Source organism: Myxocyprinus asiaticus, chromosome 3 (assembly GCF_019703515.2).
Source record: "Myxocyprinus asiaticus isolate MX2 ecotype Aquarium Trade chromosome 3, UBuf_Myxa_2, whole genome shotgun sequence".
NCBI lineage: Eukaryota > Metazoa > Chordata > Actinopteri > Cypriniformes > Catostomidae > Myxocyprinus > Myxocyprinus asiaticus.
The window spans coordinates 22,666,490-22,693,838 of record NC_059346.1 but is presented as its reverse complement, the minus strand read 5'-3'; the positions used below and the strand labels follow the sequence as shown (position 1 = coordinate 22,693,838).

Sequence of the window (27,349 nt, the reverse complement as noted above, 5' to 3'; positions counted from 1 at the left end):
AGACATGGAGATTCCAGAGGTCTGGTCGTGGGTGCCAGATGGTGCCCTGTCCCTGAGGAAGAAGGTCCTTCCTCAGGGGAATTCGCCGGGGGGGGATGTCGCGAGGAGTGTGAGATCCGAGAACCACGTCTGGGTGGGCCAGTAGGGTGCTACCAGGATGACCTGCTCCTCGTCCTCCCTGACCTTGCACAGGGTCTGTGCAAGTAGGCTCACTGGGGGAAACGCATATTTGCGCAGTCCAGGGGGCCAGTTGTGTGCCAGCGCATCTATACCGAGAGGTGCCTCGGTCAGGGCATACTAGAGCAGGCAGTGGGAGGATTCAGATCAGCTGGACCACCTGAGGGTGGAGTCTCCACTCTCCCCTGTGGGTAACCTGCCATGACAGCGTGTCCGCTGCAGTGTTGAGGTCGCCCGGGATGTGAGTGGCTCGCAGTGACTTGAGGTGCTGCTGACTCCAGAGGAGGAGACTGCGGGCGAGTTGTGACATACAACGGGAGCGCAGACCGTCTTGAAGGTTGACATATGCTACCGTTGCTGTGTTGTCTGTCCGAACTAACACGTGCTTGCCCTGGATCAACGGCCAGAACCTCCACAGGGCGAGCAGAATTTCCGGCAACTCGAGGCAGCTGATGTGCCAATGCAGCCGTGGGCCTGTCCATAAGCCGGCGGCTGCGTGCCCGTTGCAAACAGCGCCCCAGCCCGTTTTGGAGGCGTCTGTCATGACCACAACGGCGGAGGCGGTCCCATTGGGTCCCCAAATCGCCCCCAGTGCTAGCCGCGCTGGCCTCATACCCGTGGGTAGAAGGACCGAGGCGGGGAGCCTCTGGGGTGGCTTGCTTTCTTCCGAAGGTAAGCCGCGATCACATCGTTGCCATGGACATGTTCTCGCAATGAGTACATGACCCATCCACGAACGCTGTCTCCGCGTGAGCAGTGCCCAGACACGAAAGACAGTGATTGTGACCGTCAGAAAGTGAGAGATAACGAGCGCAACCAGGAATAACACACAAAGGCATATTTAAAAAGACGTTCCGTGTGTGCCGCTCTTTTAGAGAAATATACTCTTTTTATTTCTGGCGAAGCGCCCAGGGGCATTCTCTGCAAAGCACCAGTGCAGAGGAGGGAGAAGCCACTGAAATGCGCCATCAGATCCAGCAGAGGTGAATGATCAGTTGTGGGAATTCAGCTCAGTGAACATGAACGTTCAGCTCCGAAGAGAAAATCTGAATGAGTGGTTGCATACCAGTTCCTTTTATACCCGTATGTCTGGGGGAGAGGCATGCAAATACCACTCGCCAATTTTCATTGGCCTTTTATCAAAGACCAGAGGTGTCTCGGGCTCCCAAGAGTGACCCCTAATGTCACTACATCGATACAACGTCGAGTGAGTGACAGATAGGGAACTGATACTGCATTAGTTCAACAGTCAACTATTAATCGCAGAAATTAAAACATTAAATAAATACATAAATCCCAGCCCTAATAAATACAAACCATGGAGCAGATCTAGAGATAAATTAGCTAAACTAAGCATATTTTATTGTTAGGCAAAAAGTACACATGTTGATTGGCTAACAAAAAACAACAAGTTCAAAGAACCTATCAGCTTGCGCCATGTAGAGTTTCATGCCTGAACTTAGTCATTGATTGGTTTATAATTTTCATCCCATTCTTAATAATGCTTTTAAGACTATCACAAATCATTCTCACAATTTCTAGAAAACCTCCTATGTTATCCAGGTAGATAATGTCCCCTTAGTGAATCCATATGTTTACATTACTTTTACAAGATCGATGAATGTAACATTTAACTATGCGGCACTGGGCAAGTGACAGCTTCTTGAACTGGCCTGAAACTCCCTTTCACTGGCCAGCGGGCCGTCCATGAGCCCTGAATATGTTGTTTGCCCTTTCTGGAGCTTAACTGCCTGGAATCACTATTCACTTAGATTATATGGCAAAAAGACATAAAGATTTAAAAAAATATTTCCTTTTGTATTGCATGGAGGAAAGCTATACAGTTTTCAAAAGGGTTTCACAAACAAGCTCCTTTCAAACTCATTTCAAACTCCATGTTTTAGATATGTACCATGGTAATACCATGTTATTCTTTGATGTACCTTGAAGTACCATCTAAATGTCATAATATATGAGTATATAATCATTCACTAGCATGGTATTTATCAAAATAACATGTTATCACTATCTGATACCATCACTGTACCATAGTACCACCACAGTACTTTCTGGGGTACTGAGGTGTGTAGTTACAACACCCTCTCGAGTCTAACATGAATGAATACATGTGCAGAGTTGTGGTGGCCAGAGGCAACTGTCATTATGTGTCGCCGAGAGACTGTGTGTTTGTACATGTCTAAGTGTGTGCGTTTCTGTGAGGTAGAGAAGTGCGGGGGCTGAAGGGTGACAGACTGTCTATCTGTCAGTCACAGAGCAGTTGGTTATCAATTGGGCACACTCATATCCTCCCATCATATCCCAGCCTGACCCTGAACACACTCCCACCTGTCTTTCTCTCTTTCTTACACACACTCACATGTGAGGCTGTACATTAGTGATAGCTTTCCAAGAGTGCTAAAGCCCAAAGGAAAGTATATAGAGAATAATGAGAATGAAGTCATTCTGTAAAGACTAATGACAGTGTTTAGCATGGTGCTCATGTGAGAGGCCTGGGTTCGATTACCCCAATCTCTCACCCTCAATTTCCTATCTTGTCTCTACGGCAAGAAGCCAAAGAATAAATTTCAGAATGCTAATGACATGAAACATTAATTCTGAAATGGGTTGAGGAGGTGCATATGATCTACCTTTTCTCCGTTAGCATTGCCAAGCACATAGCAGCCCATAATGTGGATGAGGTTGGGCTCGGGATTTAATAAGCTCATGAATTTGCCAAGTCTCTTCCAGAACCTGCAAACAAAAGCTCAGGGCGATTACAAAAAAATGCAATGTAGGTATTGTTGACTGTAATTTATTTGGGCTTTGTGAGGACGAACACTCACTGTATCATATCTTCCTCCTTTTCCACTTTAGCAAATGTGGCCACCTTGTTCTTCAATAGGTACAAATGGCCTGGACCTCCCTGGAGAAGACATAGAGACAATTTATGCAGTGCAGAATTACGTGCACATAAATACACCACATGCACACTTGTGAAAAAGCAAGAGATACACAAATAAAATGCACACATACACACGCACACACACACACACATATTTGTCAAACCTGACAGAAGATAAGCATGTTCCAGATTTTGCAGCCTTTTCTGTAGGCGGTTAGTTTCTTTTCAATCTCCTCTGAAGACAAGAGAGATGAAAGAAGACAGATAGCATAGAAGTGGAGAGAGGGAAGCAGCAAGAGAATCATGTGAAATTACAGTACAGAATTTTCATAGTAAACAAACAACAGGAGCCATCATCAGGCATGCACACAAAAAGCTGTGCCCAATTAACACGTACCTAGTATATCATCAAAGGTGGCATGTTCGTGATCCTGAGGGCAGAACACAGAGCATGCGTGAACGACTCGTAAAACAAGCAGCGCTAATCTGAGAAAGGAATTATCTGTTGGTAAATAGTAGGTGATGTTTTTATTTGAAAATAATTCAAGTGTTAAATCAGCATTTAATCATAGCCTCTGCATTACAAAGAAGTTACCAGGGTAATCTCAAACGACAGGCTAAATAGATAATTTACACTACTAAAACTTCCATGTGAGAACTGACTGGCAGAGATCATTAGCACTGCTTAACACAAGGGGCTTTGTACTAGATAATCAAAACTTTGATTCTCTTTGATCCTGTGCGTGACTGTGTCATTGAACAATACTCACGTAGAGAATAGGGATTATGGAGGGGTCGTCCCGGCGGATGATGTTGGGAACGTACTCAGCCTTTGGGACTTTCGATGAAATTAGCTGTTCAAAAACAAGGATGAATAGAACACATGCCTATTAATGAAGCAGTCGATGATCAAAAAGCTGAGCTACATGTAATGAGGGTCTGCTGATGAGCTCATAAAAAAGGTTGTCATATGTCGTGGGCGGTTGGGTCAAAGTGGATGTGGGCGACCAAAGGTTCTGGGTTATTTAAGTTTGGAATTTTAATTTAGTTTTTATTTCTATTTTATTTTCAAATTGTTTTGTTTTCATTAGTTTTCACTCTATGACTGTTAGTTTTCATTATTACATGCCTTCAAGTTTCAGTTTAGTTTAAGCTTTTATTTTAGTTTTAGTATATTAGGACTGCCAAAGTTAAAGATCCACTTAGTAAAATTTGTGTTTATGTTGCGCTGACACCTAGCAAAGTACATGTAGCATCATACAAAAACAGAAGTCCTCAATTATGATGTCACTGTAAAAATGCGCTATTCGAAGTGTCACGATTAATTTATTCTATGAGTGAAATTGTCCAATTACAAACGAGACAAATGAGATAAGGTGAAAAATATTATAATCACAATATGTTGGTGCTCATGAATGTGCATCCGGCACCATATAGTATGTAGAATAAAGTAGCTTTTTCTCTAAGACATCCTTTTAAACATAATTAAAAATAATAATAATTCTAAATAAATTCCAATATTACTATTTCTTTCTGTTTAAATGTATAGCATTTGCAAAAAAAAAAATAAAAAAAAATAATAATAATAACAACTAGTTTCTTATAACAATAAGAGTCCTTTAGAGGACAGGGCGGAATTCTTTTTCTGAAATAGTTTTGCGTGCCCTCACAATGAGTTTTGCATTCCCTCGTAATAGTTTGCGTTCCCTCACAATAAGTTTTGCATGTCCTTACAATAAGTTTTGCATTCCCTTGCAATAGTTTTGCATTCTCTCACAATAAATTTACCATGGTTTTACAACAGTACCCATACTTTAATCATGATATTCGTAGTAAAACCATAGTGAAAATACAGGAAAACGAAAACTTTGGTAATAAAAATAATAATTTTGTGGTTATTACGGTTTTACAAATATAATTTTTGGCAGAAATCATGGTTTTACTATTGCAATGTCACTCACTCGACGTTGTGTCGATGTACACTCTTGGGAGCACCAAACACCTCTGCTTTTTTGAAAAAAGGCCAATTTTCATTCCACTCCCCCGGACATACGGGTATAAAAGGAGCTGGTATGCAACCACTCATTTAGATTTTCTCTTTGGAGCCGAATGGTTCTATTCATTGAAGCTGAATTCATCCGTGAAGTTCATTCACCTCATCTGCTGGATTCTACGCCGCATTTCAGCGGCTTCTCCCCCCCTGCACCTGTGGAGTGCAGAGAACGCCCCTGGGCGCTTCGGCAGAAACAACTAAAAGAGTATATTCTAAAAAAGAGTATATTTTCTTTCTAAAAGAGCGGCACACACGGAACGACTTTTTAAAGATGTCTTTCCGTTTATGTGTTATTCCTGGTGGCGGTCGATATCTCTACACTTCTGATGGCCACGATCGCTGTCTTACGTGTCTGGGCACTGCCCATGCAGAGACATCGTTCGTGGATGAGTCATTTCCTCATTGCGAGAACATGACCATGGCAACATTGCGGTCGCGGCTTGCTTTCGTAAGAAGCAGCTCCCCACACCGGTCCTTCTTCCTACGGGTTTGAGGCTGCGTCGGTTAACACTGGGGGCGATTTGGGGACATCAATGGGACCACCTCTGCCGGGTATCCCTCCACGGACCTCCCATTCCCCAGCACGCTTGCTTGCCCCGATCAGGCTCTCGCATGAGACCGGCGGCTAGTCACAGCACGAGTTCGACTTCTCGTTCGGAGTTCCGGAAGACAATGAGTTATTGAGCGCAGCATCAGAGAGCGGGCTCATCCAGTCTGACGCAGAGGCTTCGGCTCGGCTTCCTCCTTCGGGAACGGTCGCCCAGTCTCACGCCAACGCGGAAATGACAGACATGCTTTCCCGGGTGGCCACGAACGTCAGGCTAGAGTGGAACCCTCCACTCTCCCCTGAAACCTCACGGCTCGACGATCGGTTCCTGGGAACAGGGCTCCGCCCACGGCCTCGCCCTGCCCCCGTTCCTTTCTTCCTGGAAGTGCATGAGGAGCTGACAAGATCGTAGGAGGCACCTTTTACTGCCTGGTCCCGGTCTTTCAGCTCCCCCGCTTCACTACCCTCGATGGTGGAGCAGCCAGGGGGTATTCGATGATCCCCCAGAAGGATAAGGCGCTCGCGGTGCACTTGTGTCCGCAGCTCCCGTCCAGGGCCTGTAGGTTTACATCGTCCCTGATGACTGTGGCCTGCGGTGCTGCTGGATAAGCCGCCTCCACCCTGCATGCCATGGCTCTCCTGCAAGAACACCATGCCAAGGCGTTAAAAGAACTGCACGAGGGTAGTTCTGACCTGGGATTGATGCAGGAACTGCGCTTGGCAACCAACCTCGCTCTTACAGCGTGGTCTCTCGGACAGGTGATGTCCACTCTGGCGGTCCAGGAGCGCCACCTTTGGCTCAACTTGGTCGAGATGGGAGAGGCGGACAAGGCACGGTTCCTTGACGCCCCCATTTCCCAGGTTGGCCTGTTTGGCGACGCCGTCGAGGACTTTACCAAGCAGTTCCCGGTGGTGAAGAAGCAGATGGAGGCCTTACAACATATCCTGCCCCGGCGCGGCTTAAGACTCCGCACCCTGTCTGCTCGTCGCCAAGGGTGTCCTTCTGGTCCCTCGAGCTCCGCCCCGCCTGCCAGTACGTCCGACGTTTGACCATTCCCTTGGTCCCCCTCACCCGGAGTTTGGGCGCACGGCTCGTGCTTTCCAACCCGTCGCAATGGCTGACCCGGACCGTCCGACTCGGCTATGCGATTCAGTTCGCCAGGCGCCCGCCCAGGTTCAGCGATGTCCGCTTCACCTCAGTGAAGGGCGAGAATGTCGCTACCTTGCGTGCGGACATCGCTACCCTTCTACGCAAGGGCGCGATTAAACCTGTCCCTCCAGCCGAGATGAAGAATGGGTTCTGCAGCCCTTACTTCATCATTCCGAAAAAAGGCGGTGGGTTGCGACCAATCCTGGACCTGCGAGTACTGAACCGGGCTTTGCACAGACTCCCGTTCAAGATGCTGACGCAAAAACGCATTCTAGCGAGCGTCCAGCATCAAGATTGGTTCGCAGCGGTACACCTGAAGGACGCGTACTTTCACGTCTCGGTCTTATCTCGACACAGACCCTTCCTGCGGTTTGCCTTCGAAGGCCAGGTGTACCAATACAAAGTCCTCCCCTTCGGCCTGTCCCTGTCCCCTCATGTCTTCAAGAAGGTTACAGAGGCAGCCCTTGCCCTGCTAAGGGAAGTGGGCATCCGCATCCTCAACTATCTCGATGACTGGCTAATCCTAGCTCACTCTCGAGAGTTGCTGTGTGCACACAGGGACCTCATGCTCCAGCACCTCAGCCGACTGGGGCTTCAACTGGGAAAAGAGCAAGCTCTCCCTGGTTCAGAGCATCTCTTTTCTCAGTTTGGAGTTGGACTCAGTCTCGATGACAGCGCGCCTCACAAATGAGCGCGCACAGTCGGTGCTGAACTGTCTGAATGCGTTCAGACGGAGAACAGCAGTTCCACTTAAACTTTTTCAGAGGCTCCTGGGGCATATGGCATCCTCAGCAGCGGCCACACCGCTCGGGTTGATGCATATGAGACCGCTTCAGCACTGGCTTCAGACTCGAGTCCAGAGATGGGCATGGTGCTGCGGGACACATCGTGTGGCCATCACGCCAATCTGTCGCCGCCTCTTCAGCCCTTGGACCGACCTTGCATTTCTACGGGCAGGGGTTCCCCTAGAGCAGGTCTCCAGGCACGTTGTGGTTACAACAGACGCCTCCAAGATGGGCTAGGGCGCCGTATGCAATGGGCACACAGCCACCGGCTCCTGGACTGGCCCACGGCTGCATTGGCACATCAACAGCCTAGAGTTGTTGGCAGTACTGCTCGCCCTGCGGAGGTTTCAGCCGTTGATCCAGGGCAAGCACGTGTTGGTCCGGACGGACAACACAGCATCGGTAGCGTACATCAACCACCAAGACGGTCTACGCTCCCATTGCATGTCACAACTCGCCTGCCGTCTCCTCCTCTGGAGTCAGCAGCGCCTCAAGTCGCTACGAGCCACTCACATCCCGGGCGACCTCAACACCGCAGCGGATGCGCTGTCACATCAGGATACCCTCAGGGGAGAGTGGAGACTCCACCCTCAGATGGTCCAGCTGATTTGGAGTTGATTCGGTCGAGCACAGGTAGACCTGTTTGCTTCCCGGGAATCCTCCCACTGCCCGCTTTGGTACGCCCTGACCGAGGCACTTCTCGGTATAGATGCGCTGGCACACAGCTGGCCCCCAGGACTACGCAAATACGCTTTTCCCCCAGTGAGCCTACCTGCACAGACCTTGTGCAAGGTCAGGGAGGATGAGGAGCAGATCATCCTAGTAGCACCCTATTGGCCCACCCAGACGTGGTTCTCGGATCTCACGCTCCTCGAGACAGCGCCCCCCCGGCAAATTCCCCTGAGGAAGGACCTTCTTTCTCAGGGATCTGGCACCCGCGACCAGACCTCTGGAATCTCCACATCTGGCCCCTGGATGGGACGTGGTAGACTTAAGTGGCCTTCCACCCGCGGTGGTAGACACGATCACTCAGGCTAGGGCTCCCTCTACGAGGCGCCTGTATGCCTTGAAGTGGCGTCTGTTTGCTAAGAGGTGTTCTTCCCGACGCGAAGAACCCCAGAGATGTGCAGTCGGATCAGTGCTTTCCTTCCTGCTGGAGAGGATGGAGGGGCGTCTGTCCCCCTCCACCCTGAAGGTATATGTAGCCGCTATTTCGGCTCATCACGATGCAGTTGATTGTTAGTATTTGGGGAAGCACGACTTGATCATCAGGTTCCTGAGAGGCGCTAGAAGGTTGAGTCCCTCCAGACCGCACCTCGTCCCCTCATGGGACATCTCTGTAGTCCTTTGGGGTCTACAGGGAGCTCCCTTTGAGCCCTTGGAGTCAGCTGAGCTTAAGGAACTCTCTTTGAAGACTGCCCTCCTGACTGCGATCACTTCCATCAAAAGGGTAGGGGACATGCAGGCATTCTCTGTCAGTGAATCGTGCCTGGAGTTCGGTCTGGGTTACTCTCACATGATCCTGAGACCCTGACCGGGTTATGTGCCCAAGGTTCCCACGACTCCTTTTAGGGATCAGGTGGTGAACCTGCAAGCGCTGCCCCAGGAGGAGGCAGACCCAGCCTTGGCATTGCTGTGTCCGGTGTGAGCTTTACACATCTATTTGGATCGCACGCAGAGCCTTAGACGCTCCAAGCAGCTCTTTGTTTGCTTTGGTGGACAGCGGAAAGGAAGCGCTGTCACCAAACAGAGGATCGCCCACTGGGTCATCGACGCCATCACGATGGCATATCAGGCTCAGGATGTGCCACCCCCTGTGGGGTTACGAGCCCACTCCACCAGGAGTGTGGTGGCCTCCTGGGCCCTGGCCAGTGGCGCCTCTTTGGCAGACATCTGCAGAGCAGCGGGCTGGGCAACACCCAACACTTTTGCGAGGTTCTACAATCTCCGGGTTGAGCCGGTCTCGTCCCGTGTATTGGCATGCACGAGCAGGTAAGTTCCGGGACAACTGGCCAGATGTACCGCTTGGACATAGCGCCTTTCCCCTCCCTTGAGGTGAAGATATGCGCTCTTGATTTCCAGTCGTGTTCACAGACTGTGATCCCTGGATGACTTTCCTCCTTAGCCCTCTGGCAGCTGAGTTTGCGGAGAAACTCGCTGACCGGCACAGTACGTGCGCTAATGAGCCCCTGTACTGAGGTAGGTGCTCCACATGTGTTGGTTCCCCGAAGGCGACCCCATGTGATTTCTTCCACAAAAATTGTTTCCCTGATGGCAAACTGCGTCTTCCTTGGGCAGAGGCCTCTCTGCCCCCGGTCGCCATGCTCTGTAGAAACTCCTGTAATTGGGCAGTCGACTTGTTCCTGATGGACCGCTCGACGCCCATAAGAGCGTTGGGGGAGGTTAAGTGATGGCCTGGTGCGCTGGCTACGAGGCACACAGTAGTCTGCCCGTCACACACTGCCAGTTCACGTAAAACAGTTCAGATAGTTGTGGCGTTTTGTATAAGGACCCCCAGTGTCACTACATCGACACAACGTCGAGTGAGTGACAGATAGGGAATGTCCTGGTTACTTTCGTAACTTCCGTTACTTCCGTAACTTCCGTTGTGTCCCTCTTGCCACAACGCTGAACTATCCGCTGAAATGGCCGGGACCTGGTCTTGGCTCCTCAGCACAAAACCTGAATGAGTGGTTGCATACCAGCTCCTTTTATACCTGTATGTCCGAGGGAGTGGCATGCAAATTCCACTTGCCAATTCTCATTGGCCTTTTTTCAGAAAAGCAGAGGTGTTTGGGACTCCCAAAAGTGACCCCTAGTGTCACTACATAGACACTACATCTCATTCCCTCCATCAGGGAACGGAGGTTACAAAAGTAACCAGGATGTATAGATTTTAGTATGGATTAACCATGGTTAATCTTGTGGTTATTATGGTTTTACTACAAATATTTGAATTAAAACCATAATAACCACAAAATTATGATTTTTATTAACAAAGTTTTCATTTTCCTGTATTATTACTATGGTTTCACTATGAATATCAAGGTTAAAATATGGTTACTGCAGTAATGCAATGGTAAATTTATTGTGAGTGAACGCAAAACTATTGCGAGGGAACGCAAAACGAACTGCAAGGGCAAGCAAAACTATTTGAGAAAAAAAAATATCCCACCCTGTCCTCTAAGGGGCTCTGTATATTTGAAGTGTGTAATTTCTCCGTCACTAGTGTAACTAAACCGAATTCCAAAAATAAACTTGTTTTTAAGCAAGTTTCCGATTACGCCCACCATCTGCTCTTGATCGGAAAAAAAAAATAACCCCGCCCCCAACTTATGCCATCGGTTTTGTCAATGTTATTGTGTCTGACTGGACAGGCTGCTCAAAACTTACTTTTTATAGCACCAAAGAAATGTTTATAGTGCCAAAGAGACAGTGTTTGAAAATTAACCTACGAATGGCTTACTTACAGTTAACTCTGCATATTAAGCTGGGACAGGAGAAAGTATTTTAACACCAAAAAAGATGCACTCTTCAGCTGTAGCTGATATAATTTAAACAAGTTTAATGCAATTAAATATCTCAGGGCCGTCAAGTGTTATCACTATCTAGTAGCATTTTCATGTTTAATGAGAGGTTAATTATAATGATATTAATAAAGGTTTCAAATTGTATAATATACTGTGTATCAAAAACTAAACTTAATTGGTGGTAATTTGTATATTATTTTACCTAGTTTTGGAGTCATGAAAATGTATTTTAATTTAGTTTCAGTTTGTGCAGTTACAGTAGTTTTTATTTTTATTGCAGTTAACGAAAATATTTTCTTATGAAGGATGCATGTACCATGATTTTGGGTGGGATGAAGTCATCGCCCATGCAAGATGCTTTTTCCATCTCCCTCTCTTCCTCCCAGACTACATCATCAAACTCTGCTTCATCTAGATTGCCAGATGATGCCTGGAGGTCTCCACCTGGGGAAGAGGTCACGTGCACACACACATGCACACACAAACATGCACAAAACAACCAATGAGATGAAAGGTCCTCAAAGCAAGGATTCTATCATCCATGTCTGTGAGGTCAGGGGTCCTAGCATGATTTCTCATGCTTGCTGCTCTTTTGTTTAGAAAGGAGAGGTCTAGACAGGTCAGAAAGACAGAAACCCACACAGAGCAACACAAGATAGGACGTCTTATTGCTATGTTTTTAACAAAGGACACAAATTTCTATGTTTTAAACAAAGGACACAAAAAGTGAGAAGTACAGTACATATAGGCAGTAGGGTTCACACATTCATACACACAGATGCTGATATAGGAAGAAGATGCACATTGTGATACACAGTCATACTGTGGGCAAATAGGGATTTTGTTTTTCTTTGCACTTTTGGTATGTGTGTCTGGGTGTGTTTGTGTGTGTGTGCAAGCCAGTCAAAAACATTTAGCTCAAATTTCACAATGTACATGAAACATAAATGTATTATAAAATTACAAATTATTATACGTTTTGATTTATTTCATTGTAAATGTATAATGCACAAAAGTGAAAATGTATTATTTAAACTGTAAATTATTTTTACATCATATAGCCTTTCATTTATGCTGAATTTAATAATGAAAAAAACATCTCAGGACAGACTCATTTTTATTACTGAATTACATTAATGTGCTTTATTGTCATGAAAATTTTAATGCATCTTAATGGTCCTAAAGTAGGCTTCACTGTGTGTGTGTGTATGTGTGTGTTTGGACTCACTGTCTCTGGAGTCATGGAGAGAGTCAGGCTTGATAGGGGTGGGGTCACTCCAGGAGCGGCTGAAACTCTTCGCTTTGCAATCAGTGAATGCTAATAACGAAGTGGAGGAGGAAAGCATCACACACACTGCTCTTCAACACACTCTCTGATCTTGTCTGACACTGGTGTGACATGTTTGAGGCTTGCCAGATTTACACTGGCATGCACTAACAATGAGCATCAATTTCAGTACACCATACACTGTAGCCCATTGATGAACGGGAAGTGAGTTATTCAGAAATGGTCAGGAATAGTTTCTGACAGAAAAGAACCCATATCACTAGTTGTGAATCAGACAAGAGCAACGAATGGTTTTTGCTTTTATCACTTTTATCAGATGCCTTGAGCATCTGTAACCCCTGAAAATAATTCATCTGACACCATGAATTATTATTAAGCAATGGTATGTTCACATATGTAGCCTACATAACATTTGCAAAACATCACACACAAATATACAGATGAAATTACCAACAATATACTCTCATTAAAACATAAGCACTGACACACATACAGTACTCACTCATGCCAAGACACACCCAAAAACACACTGTACAGATATACACAGATATCTGCAAACAACTCACTCTGGGCCTTGACCCTTTTGCTGCCCACCATCCTCAGGTGCTTCCGGAAGTTTCTGGGATAGAAAGGATTTGCAGAAACACAGTGGATTGGAAAGAGGTATAAAATAAGGGAAAAACACAAAACATGGGAGGTGTAGGAAATTTGGAATGGAAATTTTAAATATGCTTCTGAACAGTCCATGTATACATGATACAGTAGCATTAGCCATGCCTCATTATGTACAGAGATGAGTGTTTGAAGTTATACAACAACCTTGGTGCACTCCAAACAGATCTTCAGTCCTCTCAATTCCTCAGTAATAAATAAGCATAAGTAAACAGTTTGTTTATTTATGTCCCAGTTTGACATTGCTTCCAGCTTTAACAACATTCGGTTTAACCCTAAAACAGGCAAGAGTGGAAAAAGTGTGTGTGTGTGTGTGTGTGTGTGTGTGTGTATGTGTGTAAAGTCTTTTTTCATTTCTGAAACCCACAAGTTAGAAATTGTACATTTCCCTTAACCCTTATGCCTTGTTCATTATTGAATCACATTACAGTTGTTCCCGGTCAAAAGTGACCGGAAACATTAAGAGTGTAATTTTTTAATTGCTATGAAAGAAATGTAACAACTCTAACTTCAAGAGTTGTGCTTTTTTAGTGGATTTTTTCAAATACTGAACAAATCTTCATAAATCATACCATTTGAAAGCTTAAAGTCTCAAGAATCCATTTTTTAAAATATATGAAACCAGATGAAATTCTAGACTTTGTCAAGTTCTGCATTTAGATATATATTTAAACATTATCAAAGACTACTCTTGTCAAAGTTTAGCATTTTGTTTGAGGTTATTTTTGTCAGTTTTTGCAATAATGCCACATTATTATTACAGTCAACCCTGAACATGGTGTTACAGAGTGTAAACTTTCCCTTTGATCTGTATGTCTTTGTCATCATTTTGTGTGTGTGTGTGTGTGTGTGTTTGTGGGCGGGTTTGGGTGGTTTACAAGGAAATTTTTTTAGGTTACAAACTGGTAATTACAAGGGTATTATGCTATAAATGTGGTTTATGAGGACATTTGTAACGTCCCCATAATTCAAATTGCTTAAAAAACATACTACACAATGTATTTTTTTTGAAAATGTAAAATTGCAGAAAGTTATTTGTGAGGGTTGGTTTTAGGGGTAGGGTTAGGTTTAGGGGATAGAATCTATAGTTCGTCTGTGTTTGTGCCTCGTGCCGCCAAATCTTTGTGCATATCGCCACATACTGGGCAGGGAGGATAATTAATAGTAAAACAGGACTTTAAATCCTATAAAGTTATATATATTTATCTGTTTCTCACTCACACCTACCATATAGTCTTATGAATTACTTTTATGCTGCCTCTATGTGCTTTTTGGAGCATCAAATTCTGGTCACCATTCGCATTGTATTGACCAACAGAGCTGAGATATTCTTCTAAAAATCTTAATTTGTGTTCTGTAGAAGAAAGAAATTCATACACATCTGGTAAGGCATGATGGTGAGAAAATGAGAGCATTTAAATTTTTTGTTGAACTTTCTCTTTAATATGACGCATGGAAGAAAGAAGTCATGTGGATTTGGAACAACAAGCTGGTGAATGATGACAATTTCCATTATTAACAATAATATTAATAATAGTTTTATTATTATTATTATTAATTATAATAATAATCATTCTGGAATGCGATGTTAAATGTGCATCATGTACTGGAATATAGGAGAGCAAACATCCATTAAGTTAAATGTGAAAGAAACTAGTTACACACTACTTTACTAGTTTTTTTTTTTTATTGGATACTTTCTTACTCTTACTCAAGTAATTTTTAATATTATTACTTTTACTACTTGAGTAATTTTTTTTAAGTAATTGTATTTTACTTGAGTAAAGTTTTTGGCTACTCTTCCCACCTCTGGGGATACGCTCACTTAAAAATGTGCTAAATAAAAGCATGAACAACATTTGCACTATCCGTGTGTATGTGTGTGACTGTACGTATGTGTGTGTCTGTACGTATGTGTATAATTAGTTTTTATTTTTTATTTTTTGCTGCTGTTTTTGTATTGTTTTTGTATGGTTGTACACTGGAAGCTCCTGTCACCAAGACAAATTCCTTGTATGTGTAAGCATACTTGGCAATAAAGCTCATTCTGATTCTGATTCTGACTTAATTTTCTTCTTCCGCATTTTAAGAAAATGTTCACAATTTATATTAGCAGTTTATAGTTGTTGTTTTTTGTGTTGTTGTTTTTTTTTACTTAAGTAAGATTAATATATAATTAATTATCACAAAGTCAGCCTGTCCTGCACCATGGGCGGCCATGCTTGTTTAGGTCAGGCTGACTTAACGATCACAGAAAATTTGAACCAAGTCATGTGACCCACATACTCAAAACAGATCGAACTATGATAAATGATAACAAGATTGGGTGAGAAACTCTTTCTCATATCCCCTATCTGACACTAAATAGTATGTATCTTGTGGTGCATGTTGCCTGTTTTAGGGTTAAAAGCATTTATTATTTATCTGTAATTTCAGACAATTTCGTTCCTATATTCTCAAAACATACTTTTAGAATACTAATAGCCTGAGCTATTAGCTTAAATTAGCACAATAAAATATAAACATGTTCAAACTTAAAGGTGCTGGTGGCATAGGTATTTTTCCCCACTGACAATGTTTAACACCTAAATAAATTAACAGTACTTTTGAGTATGTTTAAAATAACGAAGACATTAGTCATATCAATGGCCTAAAAGAAGCAGTTTTATGCTTAAGGTGGGTCTACATAAGGTGGGTCACCCCTTCATTGGGGCTGCCATATTGAGATCACATGACCAGCCAAATACTACTCACTTCTATCTTGATAAGCCTCTTTAAGCCAAGTGCATGTGTAACAGAGTAAAACTTGAAATGTTGGGTAATTTGAAGTTCGTCAAAATAACAAAAGAGGAAAAGTTTATTTTCTGATGGGAAATGTTACTTTTTCAATATAATTGTCTAAAGTATCTTTAATGTTAAATTTGTATTTGTTCTGTAAAAAAAAAAGAGTATATTCTGTCCTGTTAATGGACAAAATGCGTCCACTAGTGGGAGAAGGGGGAACATCCGGTAGAGTTTTCTCACAACTACCATCACGTTTCTCTCCGTCTGAGATTGGCTATGAGAAAGACGGTGCATTGAAATGTTCTCTGCTCCACCAGTACTAAAGAATTAATTCTTTATTTTAATAATTTTATATGTGCATGTCTAACCTGTTAAACAAGTGCTTAATGAACAACTGAAAATGTATTATGTGAAAAATGTAGCATAGTATTTCAAGATTTCAGTGTTTTCTTTATCAGATAATTTGAGAAAGATATAGGCTAGCTTTGCTAGCGCTGTGCAATATGTGGTTGGATTGTGCGTGATAAAATAAATGCTTGATTTTTGCACTTTAGGATGAGTTTTGGAGCGGAGATGGTGTTTTTGACAGTGTTTATTCCCCCATTGTTGAACACACAGGTATTAATATTTCCTATGTATAAAACCTTTTGAGCTCCCCATTTGTTGTAAGAGGAAAAAAAAGAGATCTGTTCTCATAATAACACATGTGATGCTGAATGCTCATGCTGAGTTAAAACTATTTTATATACTGCGCAGTATGAATTTGGCTGTGAGAAAGACGGATGAGTTTTGGAGCGGAGAAGGTGTATTTGACAGTGTTTATTCCCCCATTGTTGATCTCACTGATCTTACAAATCGTGAGCAGATGAAGACAGATATACCAGCTCAATAAAGAGGATGAACTCAATCTGTGCTTGATTAGCGTCATCATTGACAAAGGACCGGAAAACAAGGGGTTACACGTGCTGTACAATTGCTGTACATTTACGGTCCTTTACAACTGTTGCTTGTCAGACTGCACGATACGATCCCAGTGAGATGTTGGGTAAAAGCTATGGCACACTGTGCTACATTATGTAAGCATCTCCATTACACATTGTAGCTAAGACTTTGGTCCCAATCGTCACGATTGACAGTGCTCACTGGGTGTTATGTTATCTAGGTATCGTAGAAGCAGTCACACTGCACAGCTGCAACGCAAAATTCCTGACACTGCCAGAACTTTGTCGGAGGCTATGATTCATTGCAAAGGCAATCATTTAGTCAGCAATGAACAGGTCACACTTAGTAATCAATTACTGAAGATTTTGCCTTACAACATGACAAATAATTTGCAATCTCTAAAATTTATCTCTGATGACAAAATCGTGGCCAAAATTGTACAGTGTGAACCCATTTTTATTATTGGACACTTTTGGTAGTGGAATAAATAAATTGTCAGTGACATATGCCTGTAGATAGTATTCTGCAAAGGCATTGGTTACCGAAAAGCTTTTCCGCATTCACACAATATGTGTCAGTATAAGTCAAGAACAACTACTGGATCAGCCAGCACCTTGTACACCTTGAATTTGTCTTTGGGTAAATGCTTCACCGATACAGTTTGAGAGTTAGCCCAGTAAACTGCAGTAACTAGCTTATAGAAAGTGTGAAAAAATAAAGCCATCTTTCTGAAAGACTTTGATTTTCACACTATTCAAAGCTTTTCACAGAGCTTCATGTCTTCATTAATGCAGTTCTGGTGACTTTCTCACAGTTACATAAGTTGTCAGCGGAGTAAGCATACACTAACATAAAATTTACCACTACATACTCTCTCATCATAGAATCAAAGCAAGTTCAACTGACCCTCTCTCTCGTACACTCTCTCCTCTCCACCTCCTCTCATTAGCACTTCACACTGCATCACGTAGCCATGGTTACACCGTAGTGTTTTCTAGTAAAGTAGGAATGTGTAGAGTGGAGAGGTAGATGGTCTTTCCTCATTTACCAACAAATAATACAGCAGCTTAAACAGCCAATGCAAAGTCCTTTTAATAAATTACAACTTGTTCAGGAGGCATGGAATTACTAGGCAATTTGGATCTTGCAAAAGAAAAAGAGTTAAAAAATGAATCAAAACTGATGGACAGGGTGCCCTATTTTCTGCAAGTGGCAGGGGCATATCTTGTGCAGTTTTTCTGCAGGTATAATGCTGCAGCAGAACCCACAATATTAGAAAGCACCACTGAGGTATAAACCACTAAAATATACTTTAGGAGAACTTATATTCTTCCAGTATGTAAGTGAGGCATTGCAGAGGCAAAAAATATTTTTATGTAGCTGAGCTGCTACAGTATGTGTGCCTCTAATCAAATCCACCGATGTGAACATTTAACAAAACAGATATAGACTTTTTTAATATCTTCCTTATATTTGAGACTGTTATAATGAGCACTGTCTATGCATCTGTTTTCAGAACTGCTTTGTATGTCTATCTCGCTTACGTCCTTCTAAATAGCTGCCAAAGTCTATATGAAGGGTGACAAGAAAGCATAGGCCTTTATCAGGTTTCAGAAATAGAAGTGCATAACGGAAGTGTGTCTTTTCAGCAGGCCATTTTTAATTAAATGCTTTAATGATCTTACAGCAGTTCTCATTTTTGAATGTACTTAAAATAGAGAGATAAGTCAGACCGTCTGAGAGTGTGACATGTTGATCCTCACAGATATATATCATTAGTCTCCTGTCTGTATATGCTTGTGTAATGCTCTCTCTTGTCCCTTTGCTTTTTATGCAAAGTTAATGATAGCTTTCAGGAATAATCTAATTATTACAGATTCCACTGTGCCGAATAGAAAGAGATTATTAGGCTGCTTTCACAATTGGATCGATTGCTTGGTCCATTGCAAGTCTCTTTTAACATTGTACTTTTTGGTCCAAACCACAGTACATGTATGTCATCACCACCATGGATAGAACTGTGAGACCTAGCATCAGCTGTTTACTACTGTAACTCGGGAAGAAAAGACGCCAGCCACTGTTTTAATAAAGTATTTGTACCTTTGAATTAACCAACAAAACCTGCATGCATTTGCATTGTTCTGCCACAGATACATTACAAGAGATGGGAATGTAAGCTACTCTCCAAAGGCAATTTATCTGGAGATAAGCAACTATAATTATACTATAGTAAATGTGATCGGGAGTATTCAAAGATGCTGATTATACATAATAATAGAGCGCAACAGTGTCACCCACTTTTTCAGCCATCTTTGTTCCGTAACCAACCAGCTCCAAGGTGAATCACACCATTACTAACATTGATTTGGTCTGACAAAACAGTATTTCAAATAAAATAAAAAAAATGTAGGGAGACTGACTCGATTTCATCATTCACAGTGCATCATGGAAGTGGGCGGTCAATACTGAGCTTGTTTGGCGCACTTTGTTGGCCACGATTGAGTCTGCACACAGTAGGGAGGTTGAACAGCTGGCTGTCTGGTGCAGTTAAAACAACCTGGAGCTGAACACGCTCAAAACAGTGGAGATGTGTGAAGAACACCCCAACATTTTATTTTATTTTATTTATTTATTTGGGGGGGGGGGGGGGGGGGTTCTGATTAACAATTTTTATTGATTCACATAAATGTACCTCATAGAACAAAACATATATACATAGAATCAAACTAAACCCCAACTATTACTCCTCCCCCTCCCAATCCCACCCTAACCCCAGCAACATAAGAGTGGTCTTAAATGACATAGACACACATGCACACACATAAAAAAAAACAATACATAAAAAATTAATAAATAAACAAATAAAAAAAAACACAACAACAATAATCACACATCCACAAATGACAAATACCCGCCCCATTTCTCCACAAACACTTTATACCTTTATACCGTAACTTCCTCAAAGGCCGCCACCCTTCCCATCTCCGAGCACCACTCCTGAAAAGAGGGTGCTCCAGCCAACCTCCAGCCCCTCAAAATGATCTGCCTGGCGATCATGACACTGGTTAAGACCCAATTCTTTATGTGTCTACTTACAATGTCAATGACCGCCCCATCACCCAAGATACAGAGTCTGGGGCAGAATAATACCTGAATACCTAACACCTCGCATACCAGAATCTGCACCTTTAACCAAAACTTTTGAATTTCAACACACCCCCAAAAGACATGGGTTAAATCGCCATACTCTGATTGGCATCTCCAGCAGGTGGGTCTGTTTTTAAGACCAAGCCTATACAATTTAGAAGGGGTCCAATAGAATCGATGTAAAATCTTGAATTGTATAAGGCACACCCTTGCATCTCTAGATGCAGTTTTTATGTTTTTTAAAATCCTAGCCCATTCTCCCTCCTCCAATTCCAGGTCAAAATCCCTCTCCCATAATCTTTTGAGAGTGGTTGAGACTCCGTCCCCCAGACTCTGAATTAATAAGGAGTCACTGACGCCTCGTGGCCTTTTCCAAAAGCAGAAATCACCTCTCCCAGAGTATCTGCCGCTCTAGGGGGGTGTATGCTATTCCCAAAAATAGTACAGAGCAAGTGTCGTAGCTGAAGATACCTAAAAAAACTGAGATCTGGGGATCCCAAAATATTGAACCAAATTTTCAAAGGATCTCATCACACCACTCTCATAAAGATCATTGCCATCGGAATGCACAATTTTGCCTCACAAATTTGTGAGGCAAAATTACATAACAGAAAATACTTTGTAAAATAAACCCCAGCCAATAGGCAGAATGAACACAAAGAATGTGTAGATTCATTCACAGAATTGTCTCAAAGGTGTGATCCTCCACCAAACAAATTCCAGCTGATATAAAACCGTTCAGATTCCTCAGACAGACAAACGAATGATCAGTGAGCCAGCTGTTATGAGTTCAGCAGATGATGTAATCATTCCAGTGTCCCGTAAAAATACTCAACAAAACAAACTCCAGCCAGAAGGAGGCATAAGCACGAAGAACAAAATATTAATCCCCTGCTGTTCCAAAGGAGTGTTATTCAACAGAACATACTCCAGCCGTTAGGCGGAACCAACGCAAAAAGAAACAAATCCGGCATACCGGTTCCCCGGATGATCAAGTTAATTAACTCGGAGGCCACATAAAAGTATATACCATGACTTAATCCGTCAAATTTATAAAAGACATCCTTTGTGTGAGCAGCAGGTAGATATTTTGCGGTCATCCGTAGTGTCCACTCTCAAACTGGCCAGGAACTTCAATGTTAAAGTGATCTTCCGTCAATGCAAAAGTTTCTTTAAGGAAAAGTGTTATTTACAAAACAAACTCCAGCCGCTAGGCGGAGCCAACGCAGAAAGAAACCAAAATGACGCCCAGCTTCCTCAAAAGCCAGAGTAAGTACAGCGAGTCAACCCACTCACATGAGAAACATCTGATGGTTTACTCATCCATTGATTCTATAAAAGACATTGCCTGATTGGGACATGTAAATACTTTGCGACCGTTCTTCGCTTCTATTCTCAGCTTGGCCGGAAACATCAATGTAAATGTGATCTTACATTGATGCAAGAGTTTCTTGCATTCCCTGAACCGATCGGGTTTCTCTCTTGTCGAACTCGCAAATCCCGGGAACAAGAAAATATTATGATTCCTCCAAGAAAGCTTTCCTTTGCTCCTCGCCTGGTGCAACACAAGATCTTTATCGGATGATCTCAGAAATCTGGCCAGGATTGATCTGGGCCTGTCTCCCTCAGCAGATCTGCGAGCAGGAACTCTGTGAGCTCGCTCGATTTCTAGCTTGTGGCCTGTTTTGTTGAGCAGACTCGGGAAGAGCTCGTCCAGGAATTTCACCATATCTCTGCCCTCCTTATGCTCAGGAATTCCAACTATTCGAACGTTATTCCTGCAGCTTCTATTCTCAAGATCTTCAAGCTTTTCAAGAACCCATTCCAAATCAAGTTTGGTCGTTGGCAGATTAGCGGATGATTCCCTCTCTGAAGACTCCAAATAATCGATTAGTTTCTCAGCATCTGCCACTCTTGTAACTAACTCAGAGAATTTTATTTCCAGCGCCGTAATCGATCAACGTATAACAGTGAGATCCTCCAAGTCAGCAAGAACCTTCGTCAACATCACCGACATGTTTGACAACTGACGCTGGATCTCCTCTCCTGCCGCGCCATCTAAATCGAGTCCCCGGTCTGTAGGCCTGTCGGGGCTTTCATCCTGAACACTTAAGTGTCTTTTAATGTCTCCAGAGCCCGAGGATTTTGACTTCTTTGCCATGTTTTACCTCAAAGAGCAAATGTGTAACTGGGTGAATCGAATTTCACCAGATTATAATATGAGAATATTTAAAAATTAGCAAAGTGCGCAGAGCTCGTCACTCACACGTCTGCTTCTTGCATGGCGTCACGTGACCTCCAGAACACCCCAACACTGACCAACATTGACGCTCACCATTCTGAACAGCACTGTGGCAGCAGTGGAGTTATTCAGGTTCCTGGGCTCTACCATCTCACAGGGGTTGTACTTCCTTCGCCAGTTGAGGAAGTTCAACCTGCCTCAGGTGCTGCTGATACAGTTCTACTCAGCAGTCATTGAGTCTGTCCTCTGCACTTCTATATCTGTCTGGTTTGGTTCAGCTATGTAATCGGACATCAGAAGACTACAAAGGACAGTTCGGACTGCTGATCAGATTATTGGTTGCCCCTTGCCCTCCCTTCAAGAAATGTACACTTCCAGACTGAAGAAAAGGGCTGGAAAAATCACTCTGGACTCCCCTCACCAAGCCCACTACCTTTTGATATATATATATATATATATATATATATATATATATATATATATATATATATATATATATATATATCTAAAATGGTTTTTTTTTGTCTTATTGTGTATTTCTATATATAATTATATCTTCAATTCACTTTTTATTTTTACTCAATTTTTGTTATTAATAGTTTTTATTGATTCCATACATAAATCATACAAACATAACATAAAATACGGAATCAATTATATACATTAAACGAAAAAAGTGCCCATTTTCCTCGGACAGTCAAGTGTATTTTCAGTGAGTCAGGCCAACTAGGCTACAACATGAAAATCACCAAATGGCTTACTCACTCGATTGTCTTTATGAAGGACATCGCTTGCTGTGGGCATGTAAATATTTTGTGGCCATCCTTAGTATCTATTCTCAATTTGGCCAGAAACATCTGTGCAAAAGCGACCTTCTGTTGATGTAAGAGTTTCTTGGATTCCTTGAATCGATCACATTTCTCTCGTCGAATTCGCAAAGTCTGGGAACAAGAAAATGGTTCTTACAAGAAAGCCTTCCTTTACACCTCGCCTCACGTAACACAAGATCTTTATCAGATGATCAAAGAAATTTGGCCAGAATTGATCGGAGCCTGTCTCCTCAGTGGACCTCTGAGCCGGAACTCTGTGAGCTCGCTCGATTTCCATCTTATGGCCTGTTATGTCGAGCAGACTCAGAAAGAGCTCGTCTAGGAATTTCACCATATCTTGGCCTTCCTCATGCACAGGAATTCCAACAATTCAGAAGTTGTTTCATCAATTACAATTCTCCAAATCCTCCAGTTTTTCCCAGACGTGTTCCAAATCCACCTTGGTCGCTAGCGGATTAGCAGCTAATTCCCTCTCAGATGACTCCAGATAATCAATCCGTTTCTCAAACTCCGCAACTCTTGTAACCAACTCAGTGAATTTCGTCTCCATGGAAGTGATCGATCGATGTACTACAGCAAGATCCTCCAAGTCTGCAACGACCTTCGTAAGCATTGCCGACACAATCATCAATTCATGCTGGATTTCTTTTAGTTCACTGTCTGAATTGAGTCCGGGGCTTCCGGCCTGCCGATGAGGGGAATCAGCCCGAGCACGTAAGTGTCTTTTAATATCTCCAGAGCCTGAGGATTTTGAATTCTTTTACATATTGCCTTCCCAAAACAATTAAGGATCAGGGTGTATTGAATCTCACCGATTTGTGACAAAAATATTATTAAAAATAGCAAAGTGCACAGAGCTCGCCGTTCACATGTAAGACCCTCGCATGGTGCCAGTGAGACCACCATTTTTATTCTATTTTTTAATTTTCTCTGTCTTGTTGTTGTATTGTTTGTGCACTGGAAGCTTCTGTCACCGAGACAAATTCCTTGTATGTGTAAGCATACTTGGCAATAAAGCTCATTCTGATTTCCCTGCTGAATCATGGATCGTGTAGTTCTTCACCAGGAATTCTGCTATTAAACCTGATTTGCAAATAATTAAGTTGAAATAACACAGACTGGTGGCTTCAACAGAGGCATATAACATTGATTAACAACTTCAGACCTCATGGAGGGTCTGTCTTTAAAGGTTTATAAGTTATCGTTAAAAATCAATTCACTTATGGAGAAATAAAATTTGATTTTTACTTCCGGAACCCAACTGTTGCGCTCTATAGGGATTCAAGTCAATCTTCACTTCAAACCTCAATTGTTGACAGAAGGCAAACTGGGATTTAATTTATGTTTCACTTTGTTCTTCAGATAAAGAGACTGACCACTCTCAAAAACATTTTTAACTTCATGTTCACAAACCTACACTACAACTGTTTTGAAATCGTATCGGACGCACCCAATCATCTGCACCTGTCAGGGGACAAATACAGATATGTATCTACAGTAATGTTGTTCAGTAGTGTCATGGGACTCTTCAAAATACCAAAATCTGCTCTTTCCATCTTTGTGTTCACCGGAACACCCTGAACTAGCACATGGAAGCTGAACTATTTTATGCTTTTGCTGGGAGGTCGGAGATTATTTCTGTCCTTTCGATAAACTGTACCTTCAGAGCACTGTGCATTGGTTCCCTCTAGTCAATCTGAATTATGGTTTTTGAGGATATATCTGTACAAGTAAATTAGAATGTACAACAAGTGTATTTAAATATGTTAGTCAGTGCAGCCAGGCAGTATTAAATTTGCTGTTGAGTTATTCATTTTACATATAGCATTAGTGTGTTGTGTGACACTCAACTGATAAGTGAAACTCTGAAGGTGTGCAGTTGTTAAATGTATCGATTAACACACTGCAGGAACTGAGCCTTGAGTTATTCGATTGGCCTATTGATCCAAACAGTCAAACAGACAGACATACACACATAAGCCCATGTGCTTAATGTGGGTGTTTGACTGTTCAGATCAATAAATTGCTGCTAGCTTTCAGTTTGGTAAGCCTAGCATCGCGACTCATAGAAAAAAAACTGTTCTGCAGTGTAGTGTGCTGAATTACAGTTTAGACTTTAAAGACCCCATGAAATTTCTTGACAAGCACCATTTTCGTTCCTGTGTTGAAGTATTTCCTATTGAAACAGGAAGTTTGGGCAGGACACATCAAAGAGATTGTTTTAGTTACAGCCATGAACCATGATTCCCTATCTGTCATTCACTCGACGTTGTGTCGATGTAGTGACACTAGGGGTCGGACTTGGGAGCCCCAAACACCTCTGATATTTGAGAACAGGCCAATGAGAATTGGCGAGTGGAATTTGCATGCCACCCCCCCCCCCCCCCCGGACATACGGGTATAAAAGGAGATGACTTGCAACCACTCATTCAGATTTGTTCTTCAGAGCAAGGTAAGTGCACTAACATTTCTCTCAGCACAGCCACGAGTTCAGGATGCGAGGCCTCTCGACATGGCAGTTCCTGCTCCGCCCTGCCACGAGGCCCCATCCGCAGGTATGTCAAAGGCGATTTTCCCCTTGGTGCCCCTTGCTCAGAGTTTGGAGGCGTGGTTAGCAATCTCCAACCCGTCGTGCTGGCTGGCCAGGACGATCTGACTCGGCTACGCGATTCAGTTCACCAGGCACCCGCCCAGGTTCAATGGCATCTGGTTTACCTCAGTAGTAGATAAGGATGCTGCCGTTCTGCATGCGGAAATCGCAGGCCTTCTAGAGAAGGACGCGATAGAGCCTGTCCCTCCAGCCGAGATGAAGAAGGGGTTCTACAGCCCCTACTTCATCGTACCGAAGAAAGGCGGTGGGTTGCGGCCAATCTGCATAAGCTCCCGTTCAAAATGCTAACGCAGATGCGCATTCTGTCATGCGTCCGGCATCAAGATTTGTTCGCGGCAGTAGACCTGAAGGATACGTACTTTCATGTCTCGATTTTTCCTCGACACACACCGTTCCATCGGTTTGCCTTCGAGGGTCAGGCATATCAGTACAAGGTCCTCCCCTTCGGTCTGTCCCTGGCACCTCGCATCTTTACAAAAGTCGTGGAGGCAGCCCTTGCCCCGCTAAGGGAAGTGGGTGTCCGCATCCTCAATTATCTCGATGACTGGCTGATTCTAGCTCACTCTCGAGATCTAATGTGTACACAGGGACCTGGTGCTCACACACCTCAACCAATTGGGGCTTCAGGTCAACGGAGAAAAGAGCAAGCTCTCCCCGATGCAGAGCATCTCTTTTCTCGGGATGGAGTTGGACTCAGTCACTATGACAGCATGCCTCATGAGCAGGCACGCTCAGTTGGAGCTGAATTGCCTGAAGTCATTCAGAGGAAGAACAGCGGTCCCACTGAAACCGTTTCAGAGGCTCCTGGGGCATATGGCATCCTCGGCGGCGGTTATGCTGCTCAAGTTGATGCATATGAGACTGCTTCAGCACTAGCTTCAGACTTGAGTCTTGAGATGGGCACAAGATGTGCTCCTTTCTCAGGGATGGGGCACGATTTGGCACCCATGCCCAGACCTCTGGAATCTCCATGTATGGTCCTTGGACGGGATGTGGTAGACGGTAAGTCCTTGGGGAAGAACGACCTGATCATCAGTTTCCTTAGAGGCACCAGGAGGTTGAATCCTCCTATGCCATGCCTCATTCCCTCGTGCGACCTCTCTGTAGTCTTGCTGGGCCTACAGAGAGCCCCGTTTGAGCCCCTGGAGTCAGTCGAGCTAAAGGCCCTCTCATTGAAAACGGCCCTCCTGACTGCACTCACTTCCATCAAGAGGGTTGGGGACTTGCAGGCATTCTCTGTCAGCGATATGTGCCTAGAGTTCGGCCCGTCATACTCTCACGTGATCTTGAGACTCCGGCCGGGCTATGTGCCCAAGGTTCCCACTACCCCTTTCAGGGATCAAGTGGTGAACTTGCAAGTGCTGCCCCGGGAGGAGGCAGACCCAGCCTTGTCATTGCCGTGTCCAGTTCGTGCTTTGCGTGTTTACTTGGACTGCACAGAGAGCTTAAGATGCTCTGAGCAGCCCTTTGTCTGTTTTGGGGGACAGCAGAGGGGGAAGGCTCTCTCCAAACAGAGGATTGCCCACTGGATTGTGGATGCCATAGCTTTGGCATACCAGGCCCAGGGCGTGCCATCCCCCCTGGGAGTACGAGCACCCTCCACTGGGAGTGTGGCATCCTCCTGGGCTCTGGCGAATGGCACCTCTCTAACAGACATCTATAGAGCAGCGGGCTGGGCGACACCCAATA

The 27,349-nt window shown here is 43.6% G+C and overlaps 1 protein-coding gene across 1 annotated transcript in view; it reads right to left on the bottom strand.

The window, feature by feature from the left end:
- Window positions 1-27,349, bottom strand: part of nsmfb (NMDA receptor synaptonuclear signaling and neuronal migration factor b) — a 76,000-nt gene that overhangs the window by 15,421 nt on the left and 33,230 nt on the right. Inside the window, exons 6-13 of the mRNA XM_051668730.1 lie at window positions 12,999-13,051; window positions 12,373-12,462; window positions 11,461-11,588; window positions 3,850-3,933; window positions 3,477-3,510; window positions 3,244-3,314; window positions 3,021-3,100; window positions 2,826-2,928 (exon numbers count right to left, since the gene is read on the bottom strand). Coding sequence (XP_051524690.1) covers window positions 2,826-2,928; window positions 3,021-3,100; window positions 3,244-3,314; window positions 3,477-3,510; window positions 3,850-3,933; window positions 11,461-11,588; window positions 12,373-12,462; window positions 12,999-13,051 — 643 coding nt within the window. The remainder of the gene's footprint in view (window positions 1-2,825; window positions 2,929-3,020; window positions 3,101-3,243; window positions 3,315-3,476; window positions 3,511-3,849; window positions 3,934-11,460; window positions 11,589-12,372; window positions 12,463-12,998; window positions 13,052-27,349) is intronic.